At 39.5% G+C, this 27,093-nt stretch overlaps 1 protein-coding gene across 8 annotated transcripts; it reads left to right on the top strand.

Annotated features, from left to right (window-relative positions):
* The first annotated feature begins 1,791 nt into the window (after window positions 1-1,791).
* On the top strand, window positions 1,792-24,915 carry BPNT1 (3'(2'), 5'-bisphosphate nucleotidase 1). 8 transcript variants are annotated; one of them, XM_082703023.1, is made up of 11 exons: window positions 1,850-1,901; window positions 4,745-4,794; window positions 7,161-7,288; window positions 12,188-12,292; window positions 14,268-14,375; window positions 15,484-15,532; window positions 17,283-17,374; window positions 18,492-18,536; window positions 20,642-20,839; window positions 23,148-23,253; window positions 24,296-24,915. In XM_082703023.1, exons 3-11 carry the CDS (start codon window positions 7,169-7,171, stop codon window positions 24,442-24,444), a joined length of 972 nt encoding a protein of 323 aa, XP_082559149.1. In that variant the 5' UTR covers window positions 1,850-1,901; window positions 4,745-4,794; window positions 7,161-7,168; the 3' UTR covers window positions 24,445-24,915. The 8 variants fall into 8 exon arrangements, with proteins under 8 accessions (XP_082559145.1, XP_082559146.1, XP_082559150.1 ...); XM_082703022.1 differs by having other exon boundaries at window positions 1,859-1,999; XM_082703019.1 differs by lacking the exon at window positions 4,745-4,794 and having other exon boundaries at window positions 1,792-1,901.
* The last annotated feature ends 2,178 nt before the right edge of the window (window positions 24,916-27,093 follow it).

Raw genomic sequence — 27,093 nt, 5'->3', positions numbered from 1 at the left:
AGTCTCAGAGTTACTATGAAAATCAAATGCCATTGTATAGGTAAAAGCCTTCCCAAGAATCCCACGTATGGTAGCCATTTGTTGATATCACTCTCTGATGAGTTTTCGCTTAGTGGAAATTAATTGTTTGTTTCTAGCTATAAAAGTGTGAGAGGGGCGCCTGGGTGGCTCAGTGGATTTAGCCGCTGCCTTGGGCTCAGGTCATGGTCTCAGGGTCCTGGGATCCAGCTGAGCCGAGCCCCACATCTGCCTCAGCATCCTTGCTTAGAGGGGAGCCTGCTTCTCCCTCTCTCTCTGCCTGACTCTCTGCCTACTTGTGATCTCTCTCTCTGTCAAATAAATGGATGAAATCTTAAAAAAAAAAAAAAAAGTGTGGGAGTTATATAAGAGCACGCAGAATCAAAAATGGTTCACTGACTACTCTCTTCTCAAACCAATGTTTTTTTTTTTCTTCTAATGCAAGGTAATTGCTTTTATGAAAACTAAGGGGAATTCCCTGAAGAGTCCAGTAAAGTCTCCAAAACAACAAACTGCTGGTGAGTTAGGTGAAGCTAAAATAAATGTACAGTAGTGGGGAAAATGCCATAAAAAATTAAAAGTATTCTGCAGCTGGAATGTGGCTAAGTGTCTAAACCAGAAAACTAAATGGTGCATTATGGATCCACAGTATCAGGAGAGATAAAACAAAATTCCAGTCCTAGGACAAATGCTCTAAGGAAGGACCTGGCAGAGAGTATTGTTTGCATTTTTCATTTCATTTAAGCAATGAGAGTGTGATCATGGGCTACTTATCTAACTTAAAAGCAAAGTAGTACCTTTATACTATATATAGAGCGAATATATATAAAGGATACTACCTTTAACAATACAAAATGACTATTCTCTTCGATAGTTTTGCTTGCTCTGAATTCTACTCTAATAATATAGTGAGTTTTGTTTCCTAATTAATTGGAGAATTTCTGTCTTTGAACGGATGGTTTTAAGCAATTTACATTTATTGTTGTAACTGATACGTTTGCTATTAACCCTGCCATCTTATGTTATTTGTGATATTATAATCACTGTGCCTTTTTAATATTGAAAAAAAAAATTGTTGCCGTTTCCTCTGCTGTTTTCATAGCCTACCTCCACACACAAACATAAACACAGGGAGGCACAAAAAGTGTGCTCCTTAAGTATATGGTGAAAGTCTAAGTGAATAAAGAGGCAATTTTTGCTTTTGCCTGTTTGTGTTTACTTTTGTTAGTGCAATAACAATCATAAGTAGATTTTCTTCTGTTCTGCAAAAAGCAAAAACAAAACAAAACAAAACAAAAAAACCAACAACCAACCAACCCCCAGATCATGAACGTAACAAATCATTATCTGGTCAGGAAAATAGGGTCTCCCTGGACTTACTGGCAAGCATACAAAAGGGTCACAGGCCCTTTTAAGAATCTTGTAAGTGGTAAAACAAACAAAGAAAAAGGAAAAAGGAAGCACTGGCGACCATTCTGCCTAAAGCTGTTTTGCTATTGGGAGCGGAGGCAGAGGTGGACCGTGGACCTGAAGCCAGTCCACGGACACCTGGAGTTTGGGCGTAGGCCGTCGCCGATCACCGCAATGCGGTATTGCTAATCCCCTGAACATTTTAAGAGTGTACAAAGTGGACCGGAAGACGCCAGAAATCAGAATGAATCTTCAAAGTGGGCACACCTCTCGCTGTGACAGTAGGCGACACACGCCGCCGGAGAGTTCAGGGGAAAACACGGAGAAATGGAGTTTTCTGGCGGGGCGGGAGTCCCCGGCGGCCGTGGGAGTAGCTGTTCTGCGCCTGCGCCGAATTTCCCGCATGCTCAGTAGCTGCGGTAGGTTTGTCCTACAGCCTCCAACGTACGACCTATTGACAGGAAGGCGGCCAGGTACTGGACTAGAGGGACCTGTTGCTCGGTAGCTTTGTGTTGTTGCTGTTGTTACCCTTCAAGTCTTTTTCGTCTGGCTTTGTTCCAGGCTTGTCACTGTAAGTTTCTCCCCTGTGAGTCAGGACAAGGGCCTTGGTCCGATCTGACTCATTTATTGGTCCCCTAACTCCACCCCTTTGCACAGATAGAAGGAGATTACAGGGATTTATGTTTTAAAAAGAAAAGTTTGCACGAGTCAGGTTGCCTCTCCAGATATTCCAATTTCGGACCTAGATTCTTGAGTGTCAGAGATTTAATTGTTGATCGGTGCGTTTATTTCCGTGCTCCAGGGTCTTCTCAGGGCTGTTTGCTGTAGAATTAACGAGGCAGACCTAGACAGTGGGCTCGTTAGTGCACTCAAATTAGAGACTGCCTTCGTCTGAAATTAAATTTCATTCGGATAGCTCACCGTCTTCGTACTATCTATCCTACATACTTGTAGGCTTGCTTGATTTATTCAGGTATCCCTGAAAATATAATTGCTAGTTCAAAAGATACCTACCTTTGACTTTCAGTTAACTTTTCAAAATCATCCTAAGAGGTTTTAACCACTGTGCATCCTTGCTCACAGTTCTCAGAACGATGTTCCCTCACAGGCTAGCCAACACTGGGCCTTTTCATCTATGTCAGTCTTACACATGAGCAATCATCTTTTGCTGTTTTAATTTGCATTTCTTTCATAACTAATGAAGTTGAGCATTTCATGTAATTAAGGGCCATTGTCTTTCTTTTAATAGGAATAGCCTATTTGTGTCCTTTGCTCATTTTTCTACTAGATTATTAATCTTTAATATATTAATGTAAAAGCCTTTTCCGTAATCAAAATTAACTAGATGTCCAGTACATGATACAATTTTTTTTTCTCATTTTGTCAGTCCTCTGCTTTGCTTGTGGTAATTGATTACATAGATATCTTAATTTTTATTCAAATTTGTCAATATATTCTTTTATAGATTCTTAGTTTTTCTCATGTTTAAAAGTCCTTTACCAAATTTGCAAAATATTTCATACAGTTTTATTCTCATGCTTTTATGGTTTTATTCTTTACTTCTAAAATCATTCATTGATCTGGAATGTATGTTGATACAAAGAATACAAAAGAAAGTTCCAACATTTTTTTTAAAGATAAGTAAGTGTTCCACCATTTTTTCACAGTTTGCCTTGTGATTTGAAATATCACCTTTAGTGTGTTTGGATCTACTCTTGGGATTTCATTCTGCCCAGGACTAAACTGTTTAATTATTACTGTTTTGTATCATATTTTGGTAACTGGTAAGGAGAGTATCTTGGCTCACTGTTCTTTTTTCAGAATTTGCTCTGTTATGCTCATATTTTTATTTTTCCAGATGACCTTGAACCTTAGCATCACTTGATCACGTTTCAAAAGATATAATCTTTGCATTTTTTAAAAAAGATTTTATTTTTTTATTTGACAGAGAGAGATCACAAGTAGGCAGAGAGGCAGGCAGAGAGAGAGAGGAGGAAGCAGGCTCCCCACGGAGCAGAGAGCCCGACACGGGGCTCCATCCTAGGACCCTGGATCATGACCCGAGCCAAAGACAGAGGCTCCAAGCCACTGAGCCACCCAGGCGCCCCTAATCTTTGCATTTTGATCGGGACCTCAGTCATTCATTTTTTAAAAAAAATATTTTATTTATTTATTTGACAGAGAGAGAGATCACTAGTAGGCAGGGAGGCAGGCAGAGAAAGAGGTGGAAGCAGGCTCCCCGCTGAGCAGAGAGCCACATGCCGAGCTCAATCCCAGGACCCCAAGACCACAACCTGAGCCTAAGGCAGAGGCTCAACCCACTGAGCCACCCAGGTGCCCCTCAGTCATTCATTTTTAAAAGATTTTACTTATTCATTTGAGAGAGAGTTAGAGAAAGAGAGACAGAATGAGCAGGGTTAGGGGAGAGGAAGAGGGAGAAACAGGCTCCCCGCTGAGCAGGGATCCCAATGTGGGACTCAGTCCCAGGATCCTGGGATCATGAACTGAACCGAAGACAGCTAACTGGCTGAGCCCCCCAGGCGCCCCTATCGTTCAATTTTAGACCCTAATCCTCATGTGCTTACCACCTTTATATTCAATTCAAGATACCTTTCTCAAGCTATCAAAGGAAATGGATCATTTGATTCCTTTTTTTTTTCAGAACTAGCCCTGTTGGCTACTGTAAAGATTTTTTTAAAGGATGAGGTGTTAGGTTGATACCCTTAAGTAGCATACAACCTTTTTTCATCTGTATTTCAAGCCTCAAGCCCTGAATGTTATGAAAAAGAATCTGCAACATGATTGTGGGTTGTATTGGTTATCAGATTACATCCCCAGGGTCAAACTGATGTTGCAGAAGATACAGGATTTTTTTTGCTCTGAACACTACCCTGATGTCTCCGCAGGATAGCCAGTAATGAGGACAATTGTCACAATAATGGTTAGCCAGTGTGATTTAGTGCTGCCTTCTACCAGGGACCCTTAAAAGTGCTTTAACTGCATTACTCATTTAATAATTAAACTCTGTCCTATAGATACTATTATTAACTCCATTTTAGAGATTGAGGCACAGAGAATTTAAGTGGCTTTCCCAAGACCACACAGCTAACAAATGCCAGAGCCAGGATTTGAACACTGGTGGTTGACTCCAGTGCCTGTGCCTTTAGCTATCTTATCCTGCTTTTGAGTAAGCCGTTGGAAAGCTGTGTTCACAAAGGGTGGGGCTTTAGGACGCAGAAGGCGTAAAACTGTTGGAGAAGGAAGTTTCCTGTATATAACCTGATCCGCTCTAAGGAAGTTTACAACTTGCCCGTAGCTTTTCAGCGGTAGCGACAGCGTTGTGTGATCTCCATCAGTATCAACAAGGTGATTCTCGTTTGGGTTCTGGGAGGGGGCACAATTAACAGGAACCTCTTTTCCAGATGTGTTTTGATAATATGATTAGATTCATTTTCTTTATTAAGGTCCAAAAGTGTATTCTTTTGTTTAAAAAATAGGTAAGAAAAATATTAGACCAGGGGATAGTAATATTTCATTACTAATTATGTTTAGACTGAAGAAGTATTTCAGAGAAATTGGTAGAATTATTTTATTTGCCAACTAAAAGTGATTTGCGGGATCTCTGTAAAAATCACTGTTCTGCTTTACATCAAACCTGTTACATTCTTATGCAACTGGTGTTAGCTTTGAATGGCAGTTCATATAGTATGTACTTTATGAGGAATGTAGTAGAACAAGCCTAAACGGTTTTCTTTATAAGAAAACACTGTGGATGTGGCAAATATAAAAGGAAGTGGTTTAGTTATATATGAAGCTTGACAAGGCTGGAATGACTGCTTACTTGGCTCAAATGTAAGTGATATCTGTGAAAAGGTACAGCACTACCTACCATACAGTGAGGGAAAGTGATCTGCTTTTCACCAATGGCATTTTATATAACATGGGGACTGTATGAACATGCCAGCACATATTATAATATGCTCAGTAGTTAAGACATTTGGGTAGCACGTGATTAGTTGCCTGAAGACTACCATTTCCAGTGCAGAATAAATCAGATGTGTGGCTGGTCATGGATAAGGAAGTGGAGGGTGGAGGTGAGGTCAACAAAGTGTTTGCCGAATTATTTCTCCCGTTTTCTGTTTGAGTGTTAGTAATTTGCATAAGCTGTTTTTCTACCCAGCCTGCCAATAAAATGAATCTAGCCTGATTATGATGTAATAAGGTAAAGAGAATTTAAATACATAGGAATTCAACTTTATTTTCATATTAATTCTAGACAGCTCCTGGCCACAGAGGGATTCATTCCCTTACATCAAATTCAATTCTGTTCTTCTGGAGGGTTTCAAACCTGTCCCTTGTTTATTGTCTCAACTGATGTTCACAATCCTTGTGACTGGAATGTTAATGAGAGAAAAAAGATGTAAAGAGCTCGAAAGGCACATCAGGTCAAATGTGTAGTCAGAAATTGGCAGTAGAATAGTGACTTGCTGAATTGAGGCTCATAGTGTCTCTTCTGTTCTGTATTATGTTCCTTTGTTGCACTGAAATAATATTGACCTGATTCAGTTAGAGGGCTGAGAGTTTTTGTCATCATTTGGCTCCCTGTGAGCACTCTGAGAAAAAGTCCAAGAGGTTTGTTAGAGGGTGTTCTTGGGATCACTTATGGGAAGCGTGAAGAAGGTAGTGATGCCTTGGGGAGTGGGGAGTTGGGCCACAATGCAGTCTCAGCAAAGGCCTCAGTCAGCCAACGGAGCGGGGCATTCAGAAGCCAGGATGACCCAGTAGATTGGGGTGGCAGCACGGTTGGAGTGTGGACTGGCCTTCCAACCCATCCCCTCTGTTGCAGGTGCAGTGACTTAGCACATAAATTCCCAAAGAAAGGTGGCAGCTAAAAGCCATCCTTTGGTGGCACTCTCAGCAGCTGGGGAAATGTCCTTCAGCCTGAAGAGGGTCTGGGTGGGACATTCCAGCCTCAGAACAGTCACTAAAATTGCAGGGTTTGAATTTGTATTTTCAAAGAGGAGTGTACACTTTGTCTTGAAGGCTGTTTTTCCCATATTTTCCATTGGGCCAGGGGCTATTCTGACACTCACTACTTTTCCAGATGATTAATCTTCACCCCAATTAGTTATGTTGCACCTTCTCTTTATTTGGCCTCTGATGACGGTAGTAAATAGCCAGTAGATTAAATTTTATTTAATCTCTAATGGAATATTCATTGGTTTTTAGAAACTAACTGTAATCCCATGCAACTCCTCTTTCTTTTTTACATCACCCCGCACATACACCCACATCCCTTATGCTCTTCACACCTCTCTTGGCTCTCACCAGTTTTATGTTACAGATTTTAGGTTACATTATTTTACTCCCAATCCACCAAAATATTAGCTCATTTATGGCAGATGTTGTATCTTGTATTTTTAGCCCCTGATGCACTTTCCACGGCCTTTACACATGCACACATACCCCTCAGACATAAAACTTTGTCACATGCTCATGGGCCTGGGACGGTTTTCTCCGTGCTTCAAAATGTCCCATCTGCAGAAAGAATACTATGAAATTTATTGAGAGAGCTAATGCTGACATAGAAGTTTTTCCAAGTCTCTTAGTAAGTATTTATTAAAGGATCTGTACAGTGAGGTACTCGGTAAATATGTGTTGAATTAAATTCAAGTGACTGAAACCAGTAGTTGACTTTGAAAGTAACGGTGTTTCTCTTAACTTCCCCTTAGGACTGATCATGGCTTCCGGTCACACCGTGTTGATGCGGCTTGTAGCCTCAGCTTATTCAATCGCTCAAAAGGCAGGAACCATAGTCAGACGTGTTATTGCTGAAGGAGACCTGGGTATCGTGGAGAAGGTACTGAAAGTCTCGTCTCATTTCATACCAACTTTGTTTTTGTTCCTTCACATTTTAGTAAAGGATGTAATAATCTGGACAGACTTCAATAGTTGAAATAATGTCTCCTCTATGGAGATTGCTAGACCCTTACTTCATATGAGCTCTATTTCTGCTTTGAAAATGACTCCAGACTTCCTGCATTCCAAACTTTTATTTGTATGGTTAGGCCTTCTGACTGCTGTCTAGCACTGTAACCAAGCTTCATATCCTAAAGAAATCTCTTACAGGACACTTAGTCTTTAGTGAACTTGCCATGTTGGTAAAATCTGGCATAAAAATAAGTATTCCTGATAGTCAGAGCTTTACATTTTTTTCTTCATGGAAAAGAAACACAAGACAAAGTTGTGGTTTTATTTTCCCCCAGTGTGATAATTAAAAACAGGTAAATTAAGGGCGCCTGGGTGGCTCAGTGGGTTAAGCCACTGCCTTCGGCTCAGGTCATGATCTCAGGGTCCTGGGATCAAGTCCCGCATCAGGCTCTCTGCTCGGCAGGGAGCCTGCTTCCTTCTCTCTCTCTCTCTGCCTGCCTCTCAGTGTACTTGTAATTTCTCTCTGTCAAATAAATAAATAAAATCTTTAAAAATAAATAAATAAATAAAAATAAAACCAGGTAAATTAAAAAAAAAACACTTGGGTAAATTATCAGAAAGATAGTTTATCAAGAGAGTTGATTCTTCTTGTTTTTGTTTTTTTGGTAAGCTCTATACCCAGCCTTGGGCTTGATCTCACAATGGTGAGATCAGGGGTCGCAGGCCCTATCAACTGAGCCAGCCAGGCACCCCTAGTGACAGTTCTTAAAAGAAAATCCTACCATGCATGTGTTCTCATTTATTTTCTTAAAAAAATTTTAGACATTTTATTTATTCATTAGAGAGAGACACAGAGAGAGCACAAGCAGGGGTAGAGGCAGAGGGAGAATAAGAAGTAGACTCCCCGCTGAGCTGGGGGCCTGGGACTCTTTCTCCAGGACCTGGAAACTGTGACCTGAGCTGAAGGCAGGTATTTAACCATCTGTTGACCCAGGTGCCCCTCTAGTTTAAAATGTAATTTCTTCTACAAGATTTAGTTATCATTTCTCATTATAATGTTTAAATGTAAGTTTCCATATATTCACTTTTTATCATAACTTTTAAAGAAGATGGTATTATAATTTTGCCCAAATGAGAAAATTACAGAGTAGGATTAACCATTAACATTAAAATGATTTATAAATAGAGTTGTAGTTAAGTCACTCCTTTATGATAAATCAGACATCTGTCTAAGGCTGTTAGCAGAAAAAAAAAAGACAACCAAAAATATGAGTAAAAAACAACTTAGTAATAAACTCAGATGAGCTAATTATAGGACATTCAACATAAGTGCTTTTAAAAATTAAGAATGGGGTGCCTGGGTGGTTCAGTCAGTTAAGTGTCTGACTCTTTTTATTTATTTATTTATTTATTTGACAGAGAGAGAGAACACAAGCAGGTAGAGTAGCAGGCAGAGTGAGAGGGAGAAGCAGGCTCCCTGCTGAGCAAGGAGCCCAACATGGGGCTCAATCCCAGGACCCTGGGATCATGACCTGAGCTGAAGTTAGTCACTTAACCAGCTGAGCCACCCAAGCACCCTAAGTGTCTGACTCTTGATTTCAGCTTAGGTCATGATCTCAGGGTCATGAGATCAAGTCCTGCATCAGGCTCTGTGCTGGATGTGGAGCCTGCTTATGATTCTCTCTCTCCCTCTTTCTCCCCCTCTCCCCAGCACCCCCAACTAGAAAAAAAAAATTAAGAATAAAAATCAAGACGTTTGCCTGGCTGACTCAGAAGATCACTTGATCCTTGATCTAAGGGTCATAAATTCAAGCCCAATATTGGGTGTAGAGATTACATAAATAAAATAGCTTAAGAAAAAGGAATGAAAATCACAAGAACAAGTTAAATAAATCTCACTTCTAATTTCGATAGCTTTATGGGTTTAATAGTATAGGAAGTAGATATATCTTGATTTCAAAAATAATCTTATAGTCTCCATTGTCAAAAAAGATTCAAGCCATTGATAAATATGGATGTGACATGTCCCATCCCCCCATCTTGAACCACTGTTAGGTATATTCACAAGTGGGTGATCAATTTTACCCAAACATTTCGTTTTAATTCATGATTCACATCAACCAAGAAAAGATTTTCGGTGACAGATCAGAGGACTCCGCTTCCAACTCTGTCCTTTTCTTTTTAACCATTAACTTAAATACAGTTTTTAAGAATCATTGAATGTATCTTCTCAAAAATGTTGTGTAACAGGAGGATATAGAGAGCATACTTACCAAATTTATCAATAAAATGAACCTGGATAGGGTAGTTAGCATATTCGATCACAGAATAAGTATTCAAAAAGTTACAAACACTGAGAAAAGAGGGCTAAGCCCAACAGGATATTATATCAGGAATAATTAATAAGTTCCCAAAATATTCATGTTCAAGTGATAAAAAGTAAATCTGATTTACATTTGTTTAAAAAAGAAGTTTTGGTTGACAGCATAAATGCTCAGTGATAAGCCAATAATGTAATTCAGTGACTTCAGAAGGCTATTAATCTTACAGCCTTTTTAAAAGTTTTTTTTCTATTATAAAAAATAGGAAATGCAGAAAAGTAGCAAAAAGTGAACAAAAATGATCCATCATACCACCACTACCAATACCATCAATCATTTCAGATAGTTTCCTTAGTATCACTTATTTTTAAATTGATTTATGCTGTGATTATATTAGATGTGCCACATTGTAGCCTATAGCTAAGGAGTAATGGAAAAACAGAAATAATCTCACGGTCCTCTGTATTGGTAATAACCTCCCTATTATCTGTACCTGAAGGATATGTCTAGTACTACTCTCCCTGTCCTTTGTACTGGTAATAATCTCCTTCTGTACTGGTCATGTACTTCTAGGTAATAGATAAAAAAAAAAAAAGTCGTTCTGTCCTCTGTATGGTCAGGCACTTCTAGGTAATAGATAAGAAAAAGTAACAATTGCCCTACCCTCTGTATGGGCAGATACTTCTAGGTAATAGATAAGAAAAAAGGTAACAGTCACTCTCTTCTCTGTAGGGACAAACACTTCTAGGTAATAGATAAGAAAAAAGGTAATGATTGCCCTGTCCTTTGCATGGTCAGGCACTTCTAGGTAATAGAGGGTAAAAAGTAATGATCTCCCTGTCCTCTATATGGTCAGGCACTTCTAGGTAAGAGATGGTGAAAAAAGGTAACAATCGCCCTACCCTCTGTATGGGCAGGCACTTCTAGGTAATAGATAAGAAAAAAGGTAACGATTGCTCTCTCCTCTGGATGGTCAAACACTTCTAGGTAATAGATAAGAAAAAAAGGTGACAGTCACCCTGTCCTCTGTATGGGCAGGCACTTCTAGGTAATAGATAAGAAAAAAGGTAATGATTGCTCTCTCCTCTGTATGGTCAGGCACTTCTAGGTAATAGATGGTAAAAAAGGTAACAATCGCCCTGTCCTCTCTACTGGTCAGGCACTTTGTTGATACCTCATTAAAAGAGACAGAGCAGAATTAAATTTGTCACACAAAGGATTCAGAATGATGAGGTCTGTCATTATGTCAGTAGAAAGAGCAGGAAATATTATCCTGGACTAGAAAAAGGTTGGGATAGCTTTCCTCATATACTTAATAGCTGGCAATGTGTCTGCCTTCCTCTAGAGAGTAGTGTCCAGACTTGATTGATGCAGAAGTCATCTTCAAATTTAACAATTCTTTTAGGAAGTTTCCACAGATGTTTCTAGAACACCTCTGGTGTGCCAGACACAATTCTTTAGGAAATAAAACAAAGATCTCTGTCTTTGGGGCCCTGTATGCCAGCAGACTAGTATTTTGCATGTAGATAACTGGAAGACTTAAGCATGGCATACAAGTCTTTGATTTTCATGATCATTCCTTGTTTCATTAAAAAGTATTGTAAAATTTTTACTATTTAAAGTCATAATTTTGTAACTCCACCTAATCAGGCATGTATAAATTGCAACATGTCATAATTCTGTGAAAGCAGACTATCGAAGACGTTGTGGCTGTCATTTGAAAGATTTTCCACAGTCTTCTACTAGAATGACTATCTGACGGTAGGGACTGAGTAAGAATGCTGTGGGTGAGCTAAATATATCAAATGTAATTGCTGTTCGTTTTCATAGTTTTTATATTTTGGAAACAGAAAATTCTTTCTGTCATCATGAGGACCTGTTGAATTATTAGAAAAGTAGATGCTTAGTAGATTAGAAGATTAGTGAGTAGAAGTTATAGAAAGATCCAAGTTGGGAATATCTTTCAAATAGCTAAAGATAGTTTTTAGCTTTGACTGCCATGAAAAGTTATGACTCTCCTGTCCCTTCATCTTTTTAAGCAGAAGATTGATCTAGAGATCTTTTTTTTTTTTTAAGATTTTATTTATTTGACAGACAGAGATCACAAGTAGGCAGAGAGGCAGGCAGAGAGAGGGGGAACCAGGGTCCCCACTGAGCAGAGAGCCCAATGTGGGGCTCAATACCAGGGCCCTGGGACCATGACCTGAGCCAAAGGCAGAGGCTTAACCCACTGAGCCACCCAGGCGCCCCTGATCTAGAGATCTAATGTAGGGAATTTATCAACTGGGGGAGAAAGTGTTCTTATAATCTAAAAGCTCCTTTCCAAACTTTAACCACTATAAACCCCATGAGAAAAACCAAGCCAGGAAACTAGTTGACTCATTGGGTGTTAAGTTCCATGAATCTAAAAACAGTGCAACTTAAATGACATAAACACTCGTGCATTAGGAATCAGAGGACAACTTATTTCAGATTAGTTCTGCTAAAATTTACATTCTTTATTGCAGACCTGTGCAACAGACCTGCAGACCAAAGCTGACCGATTGGCACAAATGAGCATTTGCTCTTCGCTGGCACGGAAATTCCCCAAACTAACAATAATAGGGGAAGAGGTAAGACTTTTAAGGAATGAACTCTTTTTTAATTTTTATTTTTATTTTTATTTTTATTTTTAAAGATTTTATTTATTTATTTGACAGAGAGAGATCACAGGTAGGCAGAGAGGCAGGCATAGAGAGAGAGAGAGGAGGAAGCAGGCTCCCTGCTGAGCAGAGAGCCTGATGCAGGACTCGATCCCAGGACCCTGAGATCATGACCTGAGCCGAAGGCAGCGGTTTAACCCACTGAGCCACCCAGGCGCCCCTGAACTCTTTTTTTAATGACTGTTTACCATATGGATTTATAATTGCCACTTTTTTTTTTTTTAAAGATTTTATTTATTTATTTGACAGACGGAGATCACAAGCAGGCAGAGAGGCAGGCAGAGAGAGAGAGAGAGAGCAGAGAGCCCGATGCAGGACTCGATCCCAGGACCCTGAGATCATGACCCGAGCCGAAGGCAGCGGCTTAATCCACTGAGCCACCCAGGCGCCCCTATAATTGCCACTTTTTAATGACTTCTGTACCACTGTCATTATTTCAAGCATTACATCTGATGGTTTAACAGCAAAATAATTAGCCTGTTCCTTGGACTTGAAGGAAACATCCGATTATAAAATATTTTAGTCCATTTCTAGGCAGATGTCTCAATTCTTAACTGCAGAAGATAGGGTTCCTGTTGTAATATTTAGCATGCAAACTAAGAGATGGACAGAGTTATAGACCTTTGGAATAAAAGGGATTTTGTTGTTTCTGGTTTTTTTTTTTTTAATTGCACACTTGTCCAGTGACTGTAACACTGAAAGTGAAGGAATTCATATTTTATGTAATTGAGAAAGAAGTATCTCGTGTCAGAACCACTTACTTACTTACTTAGTTTGGTTTTTTTTTTTTAAGATTTTATTTATTTGACAGAGAGAGACACCGTGAGAGAGGGAACACAAGCACGGGGAGTGGGAGAGGGAGAAGCCAGCCTCCTGCCAAGCAGGGAGCCTAACATGGGGCGTCATTGGATCATGACCTGAGCTGAAGGCAGACACTCAGTGGCTGAGCTACCCAGGCGCCCCTGTTTATTTTGCTTTTTAAGAATGTGTTTATTAAGGACTTAGGATGATAAAGGGCAGGAATCTTATGCTTTCAAATTGGTTTATAATGATTAATTCATGATGAATTATTACATACTGAATCTGGTTGAGGGCAGCTTAGGCATTTGAAGCCATTTAAGTGTTCCCATGGAAACTAGAGTGAAGTCAGAACTCTTTTAATTTTTTTTATTTTTGATTAGTTTTTTATTTACATTCAATTAACATGTAATGCATTATTAATTTCAGAGGTGGAGTTCAGTGACTCATCAGTCTTATTAATAATCAGTGTGCATTTCATCACGTGCCAATGCCCGTTTACCCCATACCCCTCCAGCAACCCCCAGTTGGTTTCCTATGATTCAGAGTCTCTTCTGGTTTGTCTCCTTCTCTGATTTTGTCTTACTTTATTTTTCCCTCCATTCCCCTATGATCCTCTTTTGTTTCTTAAATTCCACATATGAATGAGAGCATATGATAGTTGTTTTTCTCTGATTGACTTATTTTGCTTAGTATAATACCCACGTCATTGCAAATGGCAAGATTTCATTATTTTTGATGGCTGAATAGGATTCCATTGTGTATATAGACTACATCTTCATTCATCTGTCAGTGGACATTGCAGAGGCACTTACTTAAATAAGCTTCTAACACTTAGATTTTTTTTTTAACTGTTCAGGATAATGAAGATGGGATTTTTTTCGTAGTCAACTTTGATCAGCCATATGTGGTCATTTTTGCAGCTTTATTCAGTGTGCTTTATTTTTTGACTCAGTTAAGCTCTAGACATAAATGACAAACGGGAAGGTCTGGTGAACTCTGATGCCGCATTTCTTCTGTCACTAAGACAATGGGTGCTCTGTGAATACCAAACAGCTTCAGTAACCATCCTCGTTATCTGCTTTAGGATCTGCCTTTTGAAGAAGTGGACCAAGAGCTCATTGAAGATGGTCAGTGGGAGGAGATACTGCAGCAGCCGTGCCCAACCCAGTACAGTGCTATTAAAGAAGAAGATGTATGATCCACAGGATTTCTTAAGTCTTTGTTGACCCTCTGTTTGTGCTCTAGTAAATAAAATTTGCCTTTAGGGTTGAAAAGCTGGTAGACATAAAATAGCGGCCTCCAGGAACTTGAAATCTTTAAGGGACAGCAAAGAAATGTGAGGCGACCATAGGGAATGTGTGACCTGTTGGTTTAGGGCTTGATTCCTCACCCCGTCAGTTTCTTCTCTAAAACCGCTACTAAAAATACTTCTAGGGAGAACATCTAATTTGTTAGTAGATTTGGTAGTAAAATATTTTGTTGGTAATTGAGGCTGGAAGGAGGTGAAATAGGTTGCCGTTTTATGTTTGGAAGGCCATAAAACTCACCTCGCTTCCTTTATAGAGCCGTTTAAATTAAATCTCTGGCTTCAGATAATTATCCTAATCCTTTAGTTGTTGAGTTTTGATTTATTTAACTCAGATTCATTGAATACCTACTGTGAGTAAGGTGCTTTGCTTTGAGGAGGGAGGGCACACGGACAGTGAGACGTGGTGTCTTCTGGGAGAAGGGGGCTTCATTCCCAGATTCCTGCCAAGCGTTGTAATTCTGGTGGGTCATGGCTACATAGCCTGAGTCATACTGAAGTTCTGAGTAGAAGGGATTTCTTCTTCTGTCTACTCTCAGTTTATAAACTGTTCATTTTTCTTTGCTGGACATAAATGGTGTCCTTAAGTTAAAATTAGACCATCTTAATTTTTTTTTTTTAATCAGCCTTTATGTGTTAGATTGAGTAGCAGCCACACACTGTTTAAAACATTTTGGTGCCGCTTTAAAGTTTTCCCTGTACCACCAGCCAGACCTCAGTGTGTTCGTGGCATTTTGTTGAGTGTTCAGGTGACAATAAATGGATGAGTGAAGCAGTTCCTATTCCAAATTCGTAGATGGGACTTTCCTCTAATTTAAATGGACTTTTTCCATGATTATGAAACAATAAGGTGTTTTACTGTTGTAAAACTGATGACATTAGCTTAAGCAATTCAAAATATAACTTTAAAAATGAAGAAAGAGGTATTTTTAATCTACTTAAACCTATTTTTTAAATGTTGTATGCTTAATTTAGATATTTCCCTTTTTTTCAGCTTGTGGTCTGGGTTGACCCTCTGGATGGTACCAAGGAATATACTGAAGGTTGGTATCTCCTCGTATTTGTTTTTGATAGCAGTGGGTCTAGAATATGATATTTAGTTAAAAACAACTAATATTTCATCTGCTGCATAACAACCCATATCATATTTTATGTTTATGCTCTAAAGCGGTATTTCTGCTCATCCTCGCTATTATTGTATATCAGCGATTGTCAAGACCGGGAAAGAGAAAATTCAGTCCCTTCACATACCACCCCCTGACCTCTACCAGTGCCATGATTCTGATGTCCCCCAGGTGGGAATAACTAACACAAAGCTAGGGTTACCAGAGGGACTGTGCTGAATCCCCAGCTCTGTTGGGGCAGAACACAAACAGCTGTGCTCTGCAGCCACCTCCTGCCCCTCCCTCCCCAGCCACCCCCTCCCCTACCACCAAATACCTCCCCTCCAACCACACCCCCTGCCCCCTCGTGCCCCCCCCCCCAACTATGAGCTGTTTTCCCACTCATGGTTCACCTTTAGAGATGGGTTTGGGAACACGGTACAATATTTCTCCTTTCTGAAATTGTCTGAGATGAGAAAAATTAGAAAGCAGCACATTAAAGTAAAATTGGCAGCGTTAAAGTAAAAAGACCAGGCTCAGAGCCAGAGTTTTAGGTTTTAGGAGCAGAGCATATATAAGTTTAGAGTTTTAATTTTGAAACCAAGATCTATATAAGTTTTGTTATATTGGTTCTCAGCTTCATGACTTAAAAAAAAAAAAAAAATTTCTCATAATCATTAGAAAAAACTCTCTGTGTCCTTGGGTGAGACATACCTATACATCTGAGTCAGTCACACAGTGTATGTGCACGTGTATGTATGTGTGCATGTGTGCACAGTGAAATGTCACTCTAAGGGAAGCTCTAGACTGCTTAGTGTGTGTGAGAACACCCAGGTAGATTGCTTAGATGTTGACATCCACCTCTGGAGATTGATTCACTGGCTCTGGGAAGGACCCAGAAAATCAGTTTTAAAAATTATGCCAATTAAGGAGCCGCTGGCTGGCTCAGTCAGTAGAGCATGCAACTCTTGATCTCAGGGTTGTGAGTTGGAGCCCCATTAAGGCTGTGGAGTCTACTTAAAAAAAAAAAAAATTATGCTTGGGATGCCTGGGTGGCTCAGTTGGTTAAGCAGCTGCCTTCGGCTCAGGTCATGATCCCAGCATCCTGGGATGGAGTCCCACATCGGGCTCCTTGCTCCACGGGGAGTCTGCTTCTCCCTCTGACTCTGCCTTCCACTCTGTCTGCCTGTGCTCGCTCTCCCTCTGAAAAATAAATAAATAAAATCTTAAAAAAAAAAAATTATGCCAATTAGTTCTGATGCTTCTTGATAATCTGCGGACTCTACTTGGAGAACCCTTACCCTGGAGACTTGAAATGCAGGTCTAGACCGTAATCCTGGAGTAGAACGTGAACCAGCAGGCAGCAGTGGCATGGGTGGTGGCAGAGGAGGACAGGAATCTAACAGTAATGGCTGCAGAGTCATGGCTGGTTTTTTCATTTGATATACAAAATGGACTAATGAGACCGTGTCTACTGACTCAGTTAAGTGGCCAAAGAAGTCGAAGCCTGCTTCTGTCTCTGGCCAGCTATCTCTTATAATTTGTGCATTTTTTCAGAAGTAGGATTGATCGTGGCTGAATCATCATAGATTTCTTACCTTTATTCTAAAAATAACTTGGAACAATTGATGTGCTGATGATAAGTCAGAAAATTATATAATTGAGCTTGATACTCATTTCTTCTTCATAGGTCTTCTCGACAACGTAACAGTCCTTATTGGAATTGCTTATGAAGGAAAAGCCATAGCAGGCGTTATTAACCAGCCATATTACAACTACCAGGTATTACTATAAACGATACAAAAATACTTTATTAGATACATAAGTAGAGTGTTCTGTGATTTCCTGATGTTATCTAAACCAGTGGTTTCTAGCTCTGTTTCTCATATAGTTACTGGGAAGGTCTATAAAATACAGCTTCCCAGATCATACCCCAGACCTGTCGAATCAGAGCCTCTCAGGGCATAGGTATTTCTCTCAGGAATGCATATGTATGTATCTGTGTATAGGCAGACACACCGTATGTATTCATATATGTATGTATTTTATGGATGCCTCTTGATTCAAATGTGGAAGTTTGGGAATTACTGACATGGTTCTTGATTAGCTTCGTCATTGAGACACCTGATTTGCAGGTGGTTCTAGAAGCAATTGAAGAAATGAACCATTTCAACCAAGGAAAGATGCTAGCCATGTTGTTTGCCAGGTAATACTGCATAGCACCTAAATTGCAGTCAGCACTGGTAACAGAACTAGATATGCTCTTGCATTCATTTGTCTTACTACGGCTCTCTAATCTGCTCTTTCTACTCCAAAGAAACTGTCTTTCTTACAAGCCAGAGACTAATGTAATTCCAAAGCAGAAATATACCATGAAATTGCATTAAACGTTAAAGGAAATTGTTGCAGTTAAATATTTGAGGTATTTACATTAGTGTGATCTTGATAGAACTTTGGAGAAGCAAAGTAACCAGAGTGGGGACTATTACCACTGAATTTCTAATTTGAGCTTAGAGCAGGATTAATTTCTGCTTCTAAGATAAATTTGTTTCTCATGTGTATGATTATAACTTTTTTATTTATAATCCTGTGCTGCTTAAATTTAGCAAAAATAGTGGATTATTGGGAAAGTCTCCCATATTGAATTGCTTAAGTGTCCGTGAATTCTTTTAATATGACTTTAACGTTTATACAGCGTTATAGGAAGACACAAGCTTGTGGTTTTTGTGTAGACTTTCAAGTAAGTTAACGCTTTTACTTAAAAGAGGGGCAAATAGTTCATAGATAATGTTGTAATGCATGGCACTTTTCATCAGAAGAAGATCACAGTGCTTAGAGGTTATCAATACTTTCTATCACTTCTTTCTGAGATTAGAAACATTGTATTCGTTTTCCACAGAACAATGAAAAGCAGAAGTTAAGGGAACACAAGAATGAAGCAAAGGTGAGAAAAATAGCTAGGGTTTTGACCCCACTAGTAGGTAGAAAAGAGGCAGGTGACTTGTGGTACCCCAGGTGGCCATTGTCCGTCCCCTGTCCCAGTTCACTTCCTCCTGTTCTGCTTCTCCTGTTGCTGCCTTTCCCTTTACCACAGTTCCTCTGCACTCTCTTGTTCCTCTCGTCCACCATCCACTCCTGCTTATGCCTTACAATTTGTTGCGAAAAGTGGAAAAGTTGCTTAGTTCTGTTGATGGTATTCAGGGCTGGACATTCTATTTTTAGTAACCATCAATATAATAACAATAGCTAAAATTCATCATGAGTTTACTGTGTGCTGCCAGCCAGACTCAAGGGATTCACATGCATTATCTCATTTAATACACACCACAGACCTTTAAGGAAACTTGGTTCCTGTTTTAAAGAAGAGGAGACGGAGGCAAGTAACTTGCCCCCAGACCTCCCAGTTGTCATTGACAGATCTGTAGATTGAAACTCAGGTCCAGGGGTGCCTGGGTGGCTCTGTGGGTTAAGTGTCTGACTTATATCAGTTCAGGTTATGATCTCAGGGTCATGAGAGCGAGCCCCAAGTGAGATTCCACGGTCAGTGCGGAGTCCACTTGGGATTCTCTCTCTCTCTCTCTCCCTCTGCCACTTTCCCCTGCACTTGCTCGCTTTCTCTCTCTCTAAATAAATGAATAAATAAAATCTAAAAGAAAAAGAAGAAGAAAGAAAGAAGGAGACTCAGGTCCAGACCCTTAGCAAATATTCTATAGCAGAGTTTGCTTCCCAGGAAATCCAACCTGCAACATAGGTGTATTTCACTGTAACGGCAGCCAGGGTACTGTTAGTGGGCGAGTAAGATGTGTTTGAAAGCATTTTACTTTTTTAAAGATTTTATTTATTTATTTTTGCGAGAGAGAGAGCGAATGAGAGCACGTGTGCATGACCGGGAGGGAGAGGCTGTGGGAGAAGCAGACCCCCCACTGAGCAGGGAGCTTAATGTAGGACTTGATCCAGGACTCTGGGATCATGATCTGAGCCGTAAGCAGCTGCTTAACCCACTGAGCCACCCAGGCACCCCTGTTTGGAAGCATTTTAATAAGGAAAATGGGACAGTATAGTTTAGTGATGAAGACTACTGGCTTGGAATACAGATGAGCCTGAGTTTGGTTATGATCTTCCTGGAGTCCTTGGGCAGGTTACTTCAATGATGCCAAATTTCATTTTTCTCATCTGAAGAACAAGGATGATAATCCCCTACTTCATGGAGTTTTGGGGGATTAAATGAGATAATACATGTAAGGCATTTAGTCTAGCACCTGCTATACTAAATAGTATTACTTAGTATTCAGTAAAATATCTGTATGTCTACAATATATGTTTACCGTATTAACATAATAGTGTTATGATGACTCTGTGTTAATCATTTTATGTATTGGGTTACGTTTTTCTGCATGAAGTGTATAGTTAAAACCGTGTGTTTGAAAATTCTTGGAGTTCTGCAAAGGAAATACAGATGCTGAGATTGCATTGTCATTGCCCTTTTTACCGGCACAATTGTCAGCACAATTTTTTTAACCCTGACCGCATTGTCTCCGGCTGCCCCTCAGTATCAGCCTGTTCAGCCTGTCTCTATAGGAGCAAAATACATAACTGCCATTACCTATTCCCATATTCACAAGATCCTTGTTCCTGGGATAATGAAAAGTGGTCATCAATACATCGTGTTTCATTTCCTGGGGACTTGAGTACCTTTTGCAAACAGCTATTTTCAAATGCAATAATGAGATCACTGGCTGACGCAGAGAGACATGGGAATCAGTATATGATGTTTCCCTTCGTGAGGACTTGAAGGAATAACTGTAAGTTCCCTCCAGTAGCTCTCAAACTCAGTTTTTAACCAGAACAACAAGCGAAGGCTCAGTTGATTATCTCAGGAAAATCTCAGGGTGGATGATGTTGTTCTTGTTCTTTATCAGATTACATTGTCATATTTTTATTTTTTAAAAAAATCAGGATGCAAACCTAAAGCGATAGTCTCTCTCTGTATGGCTGACGTTTTTCTCCAGATGATTACAAACATTGCTGCTGTTTCACTCACTTGCATAGGCAGGACCCGATGCCACGCTGGGAAGGACAATCTGGGGAGTTTTAGGTTTAGGTGCCTTTGGGTTCCAGCTGAAAGAGGCGCCCGCCGGGAAACACATCATTACAACGACCCGCTCGCATAGCAACAAGTTGGTGACTGACTGTGTCACCGCCATGAACCCTGATGACGTGCTGCGCGTTGGAGGAGCAGGAAATAAGGTATGAACACGTCTGCCATTCTGCTGAAATGCAATTGAATTATGGAAAGAGATCCCGAGCATTTCCGAAACATGAAATAAAGAGCTGGGAGAAGGAGTTAGAGGTTGTAATTGACTATTAAAAGCCCATTTCAGCAACATTTGAATTTTTTAAAAATGTTATCGTTCGAGTCTTTTTATCTGAGAGTTCTGTGCTAAGCAAGTCATTAGGGGGACATCTTGTGCCTCTTGCCAGCCCTCGTATTCTTGAGGACCCTCTTGGGTTACTTCCTAGACCTTTCTTCTGCGGACCCAAAGGATGGGCCTGCCTCCCCTTCCTGGACGCTTCCCCCATTCTTTCACATAGGCGTCCATCCTGCCGAGAACGTTGTGAAACTGGGCAGTTGGCTCTGCGGCTTCAGATATCTCAAATTCAGCATGCTCAATTGGATCTCTTCCTTTTTCCTTCCTGCCCCTACACGCATTCCTCCTATTTCCTGTCTGCTTAATGGTACCACCATTTTTGCGTAATTGCTCCAGCCAGCCCCCTGAAAGTCACCCTAGACTCCTTCCTTCCTCATATCACATCCGTATCTTCTGAATTCCTCCCTAACGTCTCCTTTGTCCATCTCAGCTGCCTCCACCCTAGTTAAAACTTATCATATCTCTCACCCAGACTTTACAGTAGTTTCCAACTGGTCTGTCTATTCAGTCCTGGGCCTCACAGTAACACAAAGCAGTTAAAAATGCAAAACTTACTGTATATCGCTTCCTTGCCCCAAATTCTTGGATAACTCCCTGCACAACAGTTTAAAACCCAAGCCTGTGAGAATGGAATGTTAATTCCCTTATATTTTGGTGTGTTCCCCCTTGAACACACCCCAGGCTTATCTCATGCCATCCCCCAGCTCAGACCCTGGGGATACCAGACTGGCTGTCGTTCCCGATGCAAGTGCATCTCACACTTGTGTCCCTGGCGCAGGGAAGGCAAATCATAAATACTTACTGAACTGCGTGGGATTCATTTTTCTTTACCTACCCTTTGGAAGCAATAATCAACTATTTTTAGATTTTCCAAAAGCATTTACTGGTGAGAGGATGAAAATGGGAGTTTAAAAATAATAGTATTTGGGGGAAAAAAATTCTAAAACATTTCCAAGTAAAAATGTATTCACTAAATATAGTGACAGGTGTGATTTCTCTTTGCCCTTACTTTTATAACTGCAAAAATCTCATTATGTGTTTTATTCCCAAGGGGCACCATTCTCTTTAGGAACAAAGTCCCCATCCTGTACAAACTCCACCTTTTCTCCTATAAAAGGTGGGGCAATTATTAACTTTTCTGGGCATGTTACTAACTTGTTGGGCAGTTATTAACTTTTTCAGGTCAAGGACTTCTTTAAGAGTCTAATGAAGGCTACGGCCCTTCTTCCCTTAAGAAAACAGACCCAAAATAGTTCTTGGCACATAATAAGACTTGACACATATTTGTTCAATGAAAGAAAACCCTTTTACATAGAGGTCTACAGCAAGGTTTAATCGTTTGAAGGTGTTCTTGAAGAGTACTAAGAAGAGTAATTGGTTACATTGCATTCATTGAGATTTTCCTCCTCCTCTCAGTCTGCTCTCTTCCTCTGAATATTTGAGGCCTGAATTTTACAGTACTGATTATTTTATGGTGTAACCCCAAAAATAAGTAAATGACTCATGAAAGTCTGATAGCAGGTTACTCTTTAGAGTCATGTCGACTCTATCAAATACCCTCAGTTTTGTTTGAGAATTATAGGAGTTATTAAGATGACAATTTAAAAATTCATATTTTGGTAGAAGAAATGGTAATATGTAGTAGGACTCCAAAGACTTAAGAAACTACTTGTTAGTTTCTTTGTCAACATTGCATAGGTATTTGGACTTACTGCATTTTATACATGAGTGCACTACTTGATGTTCCTCTAGCCTTTAGTCTACAGGCTTAAAAATCTTCAATTTTTCTATAATATACAGTACATTGTGTCTACAGTAGGAAAAAAGCAACACGATAAAAAGAAAACTTTATTTATTTAAGTAAGACTATGAAGACTGTTCTGATCTCATCCTTGTAGCTTATTTAACCACTTCCTCCCCACTCCAGGTCACTGTATGATTCTATATTTTATTGTATTCTGTATATTTCTCCATAATACTCATGTTCCTTTCAACCTGCTAATAGCTTTCACCTAAGTTGAGTCTGACAGAGGAATAGATGAAATACACTTGGTAGAAACAAGCAGTTTCTCTTATTCTTTAATCATTTCATGGCCAGGGGATAATTATTATCTCCAACCCTACAGATCATTCAGCTGATTGAAGGCAAAGCCTCTGCGTATGTATTTGCGAGTCCTGGATGTAAGAAGTGGGATACTTGTGCTCCAGAAGTCATTTTACATGCTGTGGGAGGTCAGTCCCTTTTATTTTGGGGAATTACAGGTGTTACAGCTTTTTTATTATGCTACGACAGAATCTTTCATTATATTTACCGAGATTCTGAGGCCATAAAAGCTCAGAGGAATCCTAGAGATTAGCCAGCCCAACCCCTGCATTTCAGAAGTGAGGATGTCAATTTTTCAGCAAATTCATTTTCTTTAATTATTGTTTATCTTTTGGACTTCAATCTACATATAGTTGACTTAATTAAACCCTTATTGATTTATGGATTTAATGCTTCTAGGGTTTCTTTTTTCTTGAAAAGTAAAATGGTCATCACCATTGTCTTCACCTCACTTAGTTTCATTTAAGCCAAAGCTGGTAAATGTTTTAGTACTAGTGCTTAAGATCACAGAGTTAGAATTTTTCTAAATCTGACAAATACATTACAAATATATGCATAGTAAGAGATTTTCAGTTTCCATTAGACATAAGTTGACTTCTACTCTTAAACAAAACATTTGATTTTTGTTCTATCCTTTCTTCTAATATATTATCCAATTTCATATCTCATCAGCATATTACATGACAAGGGAGTTAAATTCATCACAATTCTATCTCATTAGGATGCTAAATAAACTATAATGTGACACAATTAAATTTGATGAGCATACTTCATTTAAACCTTAATCAAGTATTAATATTTGGTGGTAGAATGAAGGAAACACTTCTGAAAATGGGAATAGTAGCGATGGGGTAGAACCAGCTGAAAAAGTAATCATCTCAGGAAAAGAGAAATTAACTGATACCAAGAAATAGGAGTTAAAAATGCTAAATGAAATTGATTTGAATCAGGGAGAAAAATAATTTTTTATCTTTCAGTTAGTCAAAATTGTTCTATAGTTTTAAATTTAAGTGAATTAAAACTTAAGCCTTTATAGTCACTCATTACTTTTCCTATCTTATCCAGAATAAATTGATAACTATCCCATAGGGAAGTAAGAGGCACTTAAAAATAACTAGAAACATAACGATCCGGCCAGCCACTAATGTTGTATTGGTGTTTCTTCTGTAGGCAAGTTAACTGATATCCATGGAAATGCCCTTCAGTATAACAAGGAGGTGAAGCACATGAACTCCGCAGGCGTCCTCGCCACACTGCGCGATTACGACTACTATGCAAGTCGAGTTCCAGAGTCTGTGAAAAACGCACTTGTTCCTTAAAGGAAAACCTCATTTACTTAACTAGGAGATGGACACTTGATTCTCAGAATAATATACTTTAAAATGAATTGGATGAAATTATTAGAGTTCCCTTTTCACTTAAATCATTGTTGATCAGTGATTTATATTTAGTTACTTAGCAGTAAAAAAGGTAATGAAAAAATTTCTTGATTAATTATTGACTCAGGCCAGAAGGATTTATAAAGTAAGTGTGTTACTGTTCTTTTCCTCCTTGTGAAAGGAAGGGTTAGTTTCAACTCGCTATTCTGGTCGATTGTTTAATCAACATTCCTGTTATTGTGAACAGTTTCTTTAGGGCACAGAATCACAAGTTGTTACCTGAATCTCATTCTTGTTTTTCACAGTAATTTTAAGTTTTCCTTACTCCAGTTAAGAATTTACTGAAATGTCATGTATGTTGATGAAACAGATTTATGGAAAAACTTCTTTGTAATAAATTATTTAATTCTAGGTTTTTATGTTCTTTACCACCTTTTAAAATTTTTAAGTAGCATTTGAAAATGACATAGTCTCTACCATGGACATTACTTTATTCTTACGGTGCCATTGTAATGCCTAGCTCTGGCCAGTTGGGTAATTACCTTAGTTCTTTACAAGGGGAGATTATAACATAAGCTATCAAAATTATTCTGACATTTTTGGGTCTCTTTCCGGTGCTTTTAAATAAATGTCTCTGTTACTGGATTAGGTAAGTCGTCTAAATTAATGGTTCTTAGACCCAACTTTCTATCAGAATCACCCGGGAGGCTTTTCAGAAATACAGACTCAGAGGCTCATCCCAGCAGTTTGATTCTGTATATTTTAAGAGGGCTACTCCAGGGAGTTTGATAATCACTGAAGTTTAGATAATATGCTCAGAACCTCCGTAATCTAGCCTGAAGAGGTCTTTGTGGCTTTGACACCTTCGAGGACTCCTGTGTCACGTGACTCTCTTCTCAGTGACTTTCTTCTTCCCTCTTCTGGCCACTCCTACTTGGTCTCCTTTCTTGGTTTCTCTTTGTTTCCCTTCCCTTAAATGTCAATATTCACCAGGATTCTCTAGGTTCCCTCTACTTTCTCAACAGATGATCTAATCCACACATATGGCTTCATTTGGGTTATTTGTCCTTAATTCCAGAATCTTTATCTCGTTTAGAGCTCCCGGGGCGCCTGGCTGGCCCAGTCAGTGAAGCGTGTGACCCTTCACCTAGGAGCTGTGAGTTCAATCCCCGCTGCACCTTGGGCGTAGAGCTTACTTAAACAAAGCAAAAAACTTCTCAAGTTCTAGGTTATGCCCAAGAGCCTGCTTTGATGTCTCCCAGGTGTCTGTGAATTACTATGTCTACAAAGCTCTTCATTCTTTCCCATCCCTCCTTAAATTATTTTACAAATCCTTAAGGTGAACCTAATGACTGGCCAAATTTGGAAATCACTTCCAAAATCCATTTTCTTCCCTCTAAGAACACAATTCCCTATCTATAAAGAAGAGACTAAACCTAATTTAAAAAAAAAAAAAAAACAACAACCCAAGTGCAATGTGAGAAAAACTTTGAAGGCATTTTCTACAGGTTCCTATTTAAAAGTGAGTTATCCGAGAGACATATTTGCACATCCACATTCACATTGCCTATTCATTAATTCACACCCTCATGCTCCTTTATTTCTTCCACAGAGCATTGTCATGCCTTCCTGACTAATCTGCCTGTCCGCCCTGTACTTTCTGTCCGTTCTACTTATCATATCCTCAGGGGTGATTTTTCCCAAAATCAAATCTGGTAGTGCCACTCTCTTAAAATCTTTTAGGGCTTCCTGTTGCCTTCAGGATAATATACAAGTTTCTTGTCACAGCATATGAACCTCTAATGTCATGGCTTCTTCCTTCTCCAGCGGCAACTCTGATCACTAACTTATACCCATGCTCAACCATTTAAAGTACCCCCCCGCCCCCGCCAAATACCATGCTTTCCCTCACTGTGGCTTCCATTAATTCATTCAACAAATAAAGTTTTGAACACGTGCTATATGTTAGTCACTGCTCTAGGTACTCAACATTTAGTGGTGTATGTAACACTGCTGTGAGTCTGTTCTTCTCTTGAGCGCATATGCTTGTGAAGCAAATCAGATAAGGAACAAGTAAATGATATCATTTAGTTTGTGGTAAAGGTGCAGAGGAAATCAATTAGGAAGATTAGCTAGAAACAGGGGCAGGATGGGGGGGCTGGAGGAGGATCTCCTTTATTTTTAATTTATTTTTTAAAGATTTTATTTGAGAGAGAGAGAGGCAGAGAGGACTAGTGGGGGGGGGGAGGCTGTGAACATAGGGAGTGGGGGAGGGGCAGAGGAAGAGGGAGAAGCAGGCTCCCGGAGCCTGATCTGGGGGCTTGATCCCAGGATGGTGGGATCATGATCTGAGCTGAAGGCAGACACTTAAGGGGCTGAGCCACCCGGGTGACCCGAGGATCTCCTTTGCATAAAGCGGCTATCCTTTCTGGGAAGGTGATGTCTGCACTGAAAACTGGATGAAAAGACGTCAGTCATATCTAAAGCAAAAGGTACAGGGTTTCTTTTTGGAGTGATGGTTTAAAACTATCTTAATGATCGGACAATTCTGAATATACTCAAAAATCATTGAATTGAGTACTTTAAATT

The sequence above is a fragment of the Mustela nivalis genome (assembly GCF_964662115.1).
Source record: "Mustela nivalis genome assembly, chromosome: 16".
NCBI lineage: Eukaryota > Metazoa > Chordata > Mammalia > Carnivora > Mustelidae > Mustela > Mustela nivalis.
Note: the sequence above shows the minus strand (reverse complement) of the source record. Positions and strands in the feature narration are given on the sequence as shown.

Coding starts and splice junctions, on each gene's coding strand:
- BPNT1 (XM_082703019.1), top strand. CDS start 1,832: ATGCTCAGTAGCTGCGGTAGGTTTGTCCTACAGCCTCCAACGTACGAC. Junction 20,840..23,147: donor TTGGAGGAGCAGGAAATAAG/GTATGAACACGT, acceptor CCAACCCTACAG/ATCATTCAGCTGATTGAAGG. Junction 23,254..24,295: donor CATTTTACATGCTGTGGGAG/GTCAGTCCCTTT, acceptor TTTCTTCTGTAG/GCAAGTTAACTGATATCCAT.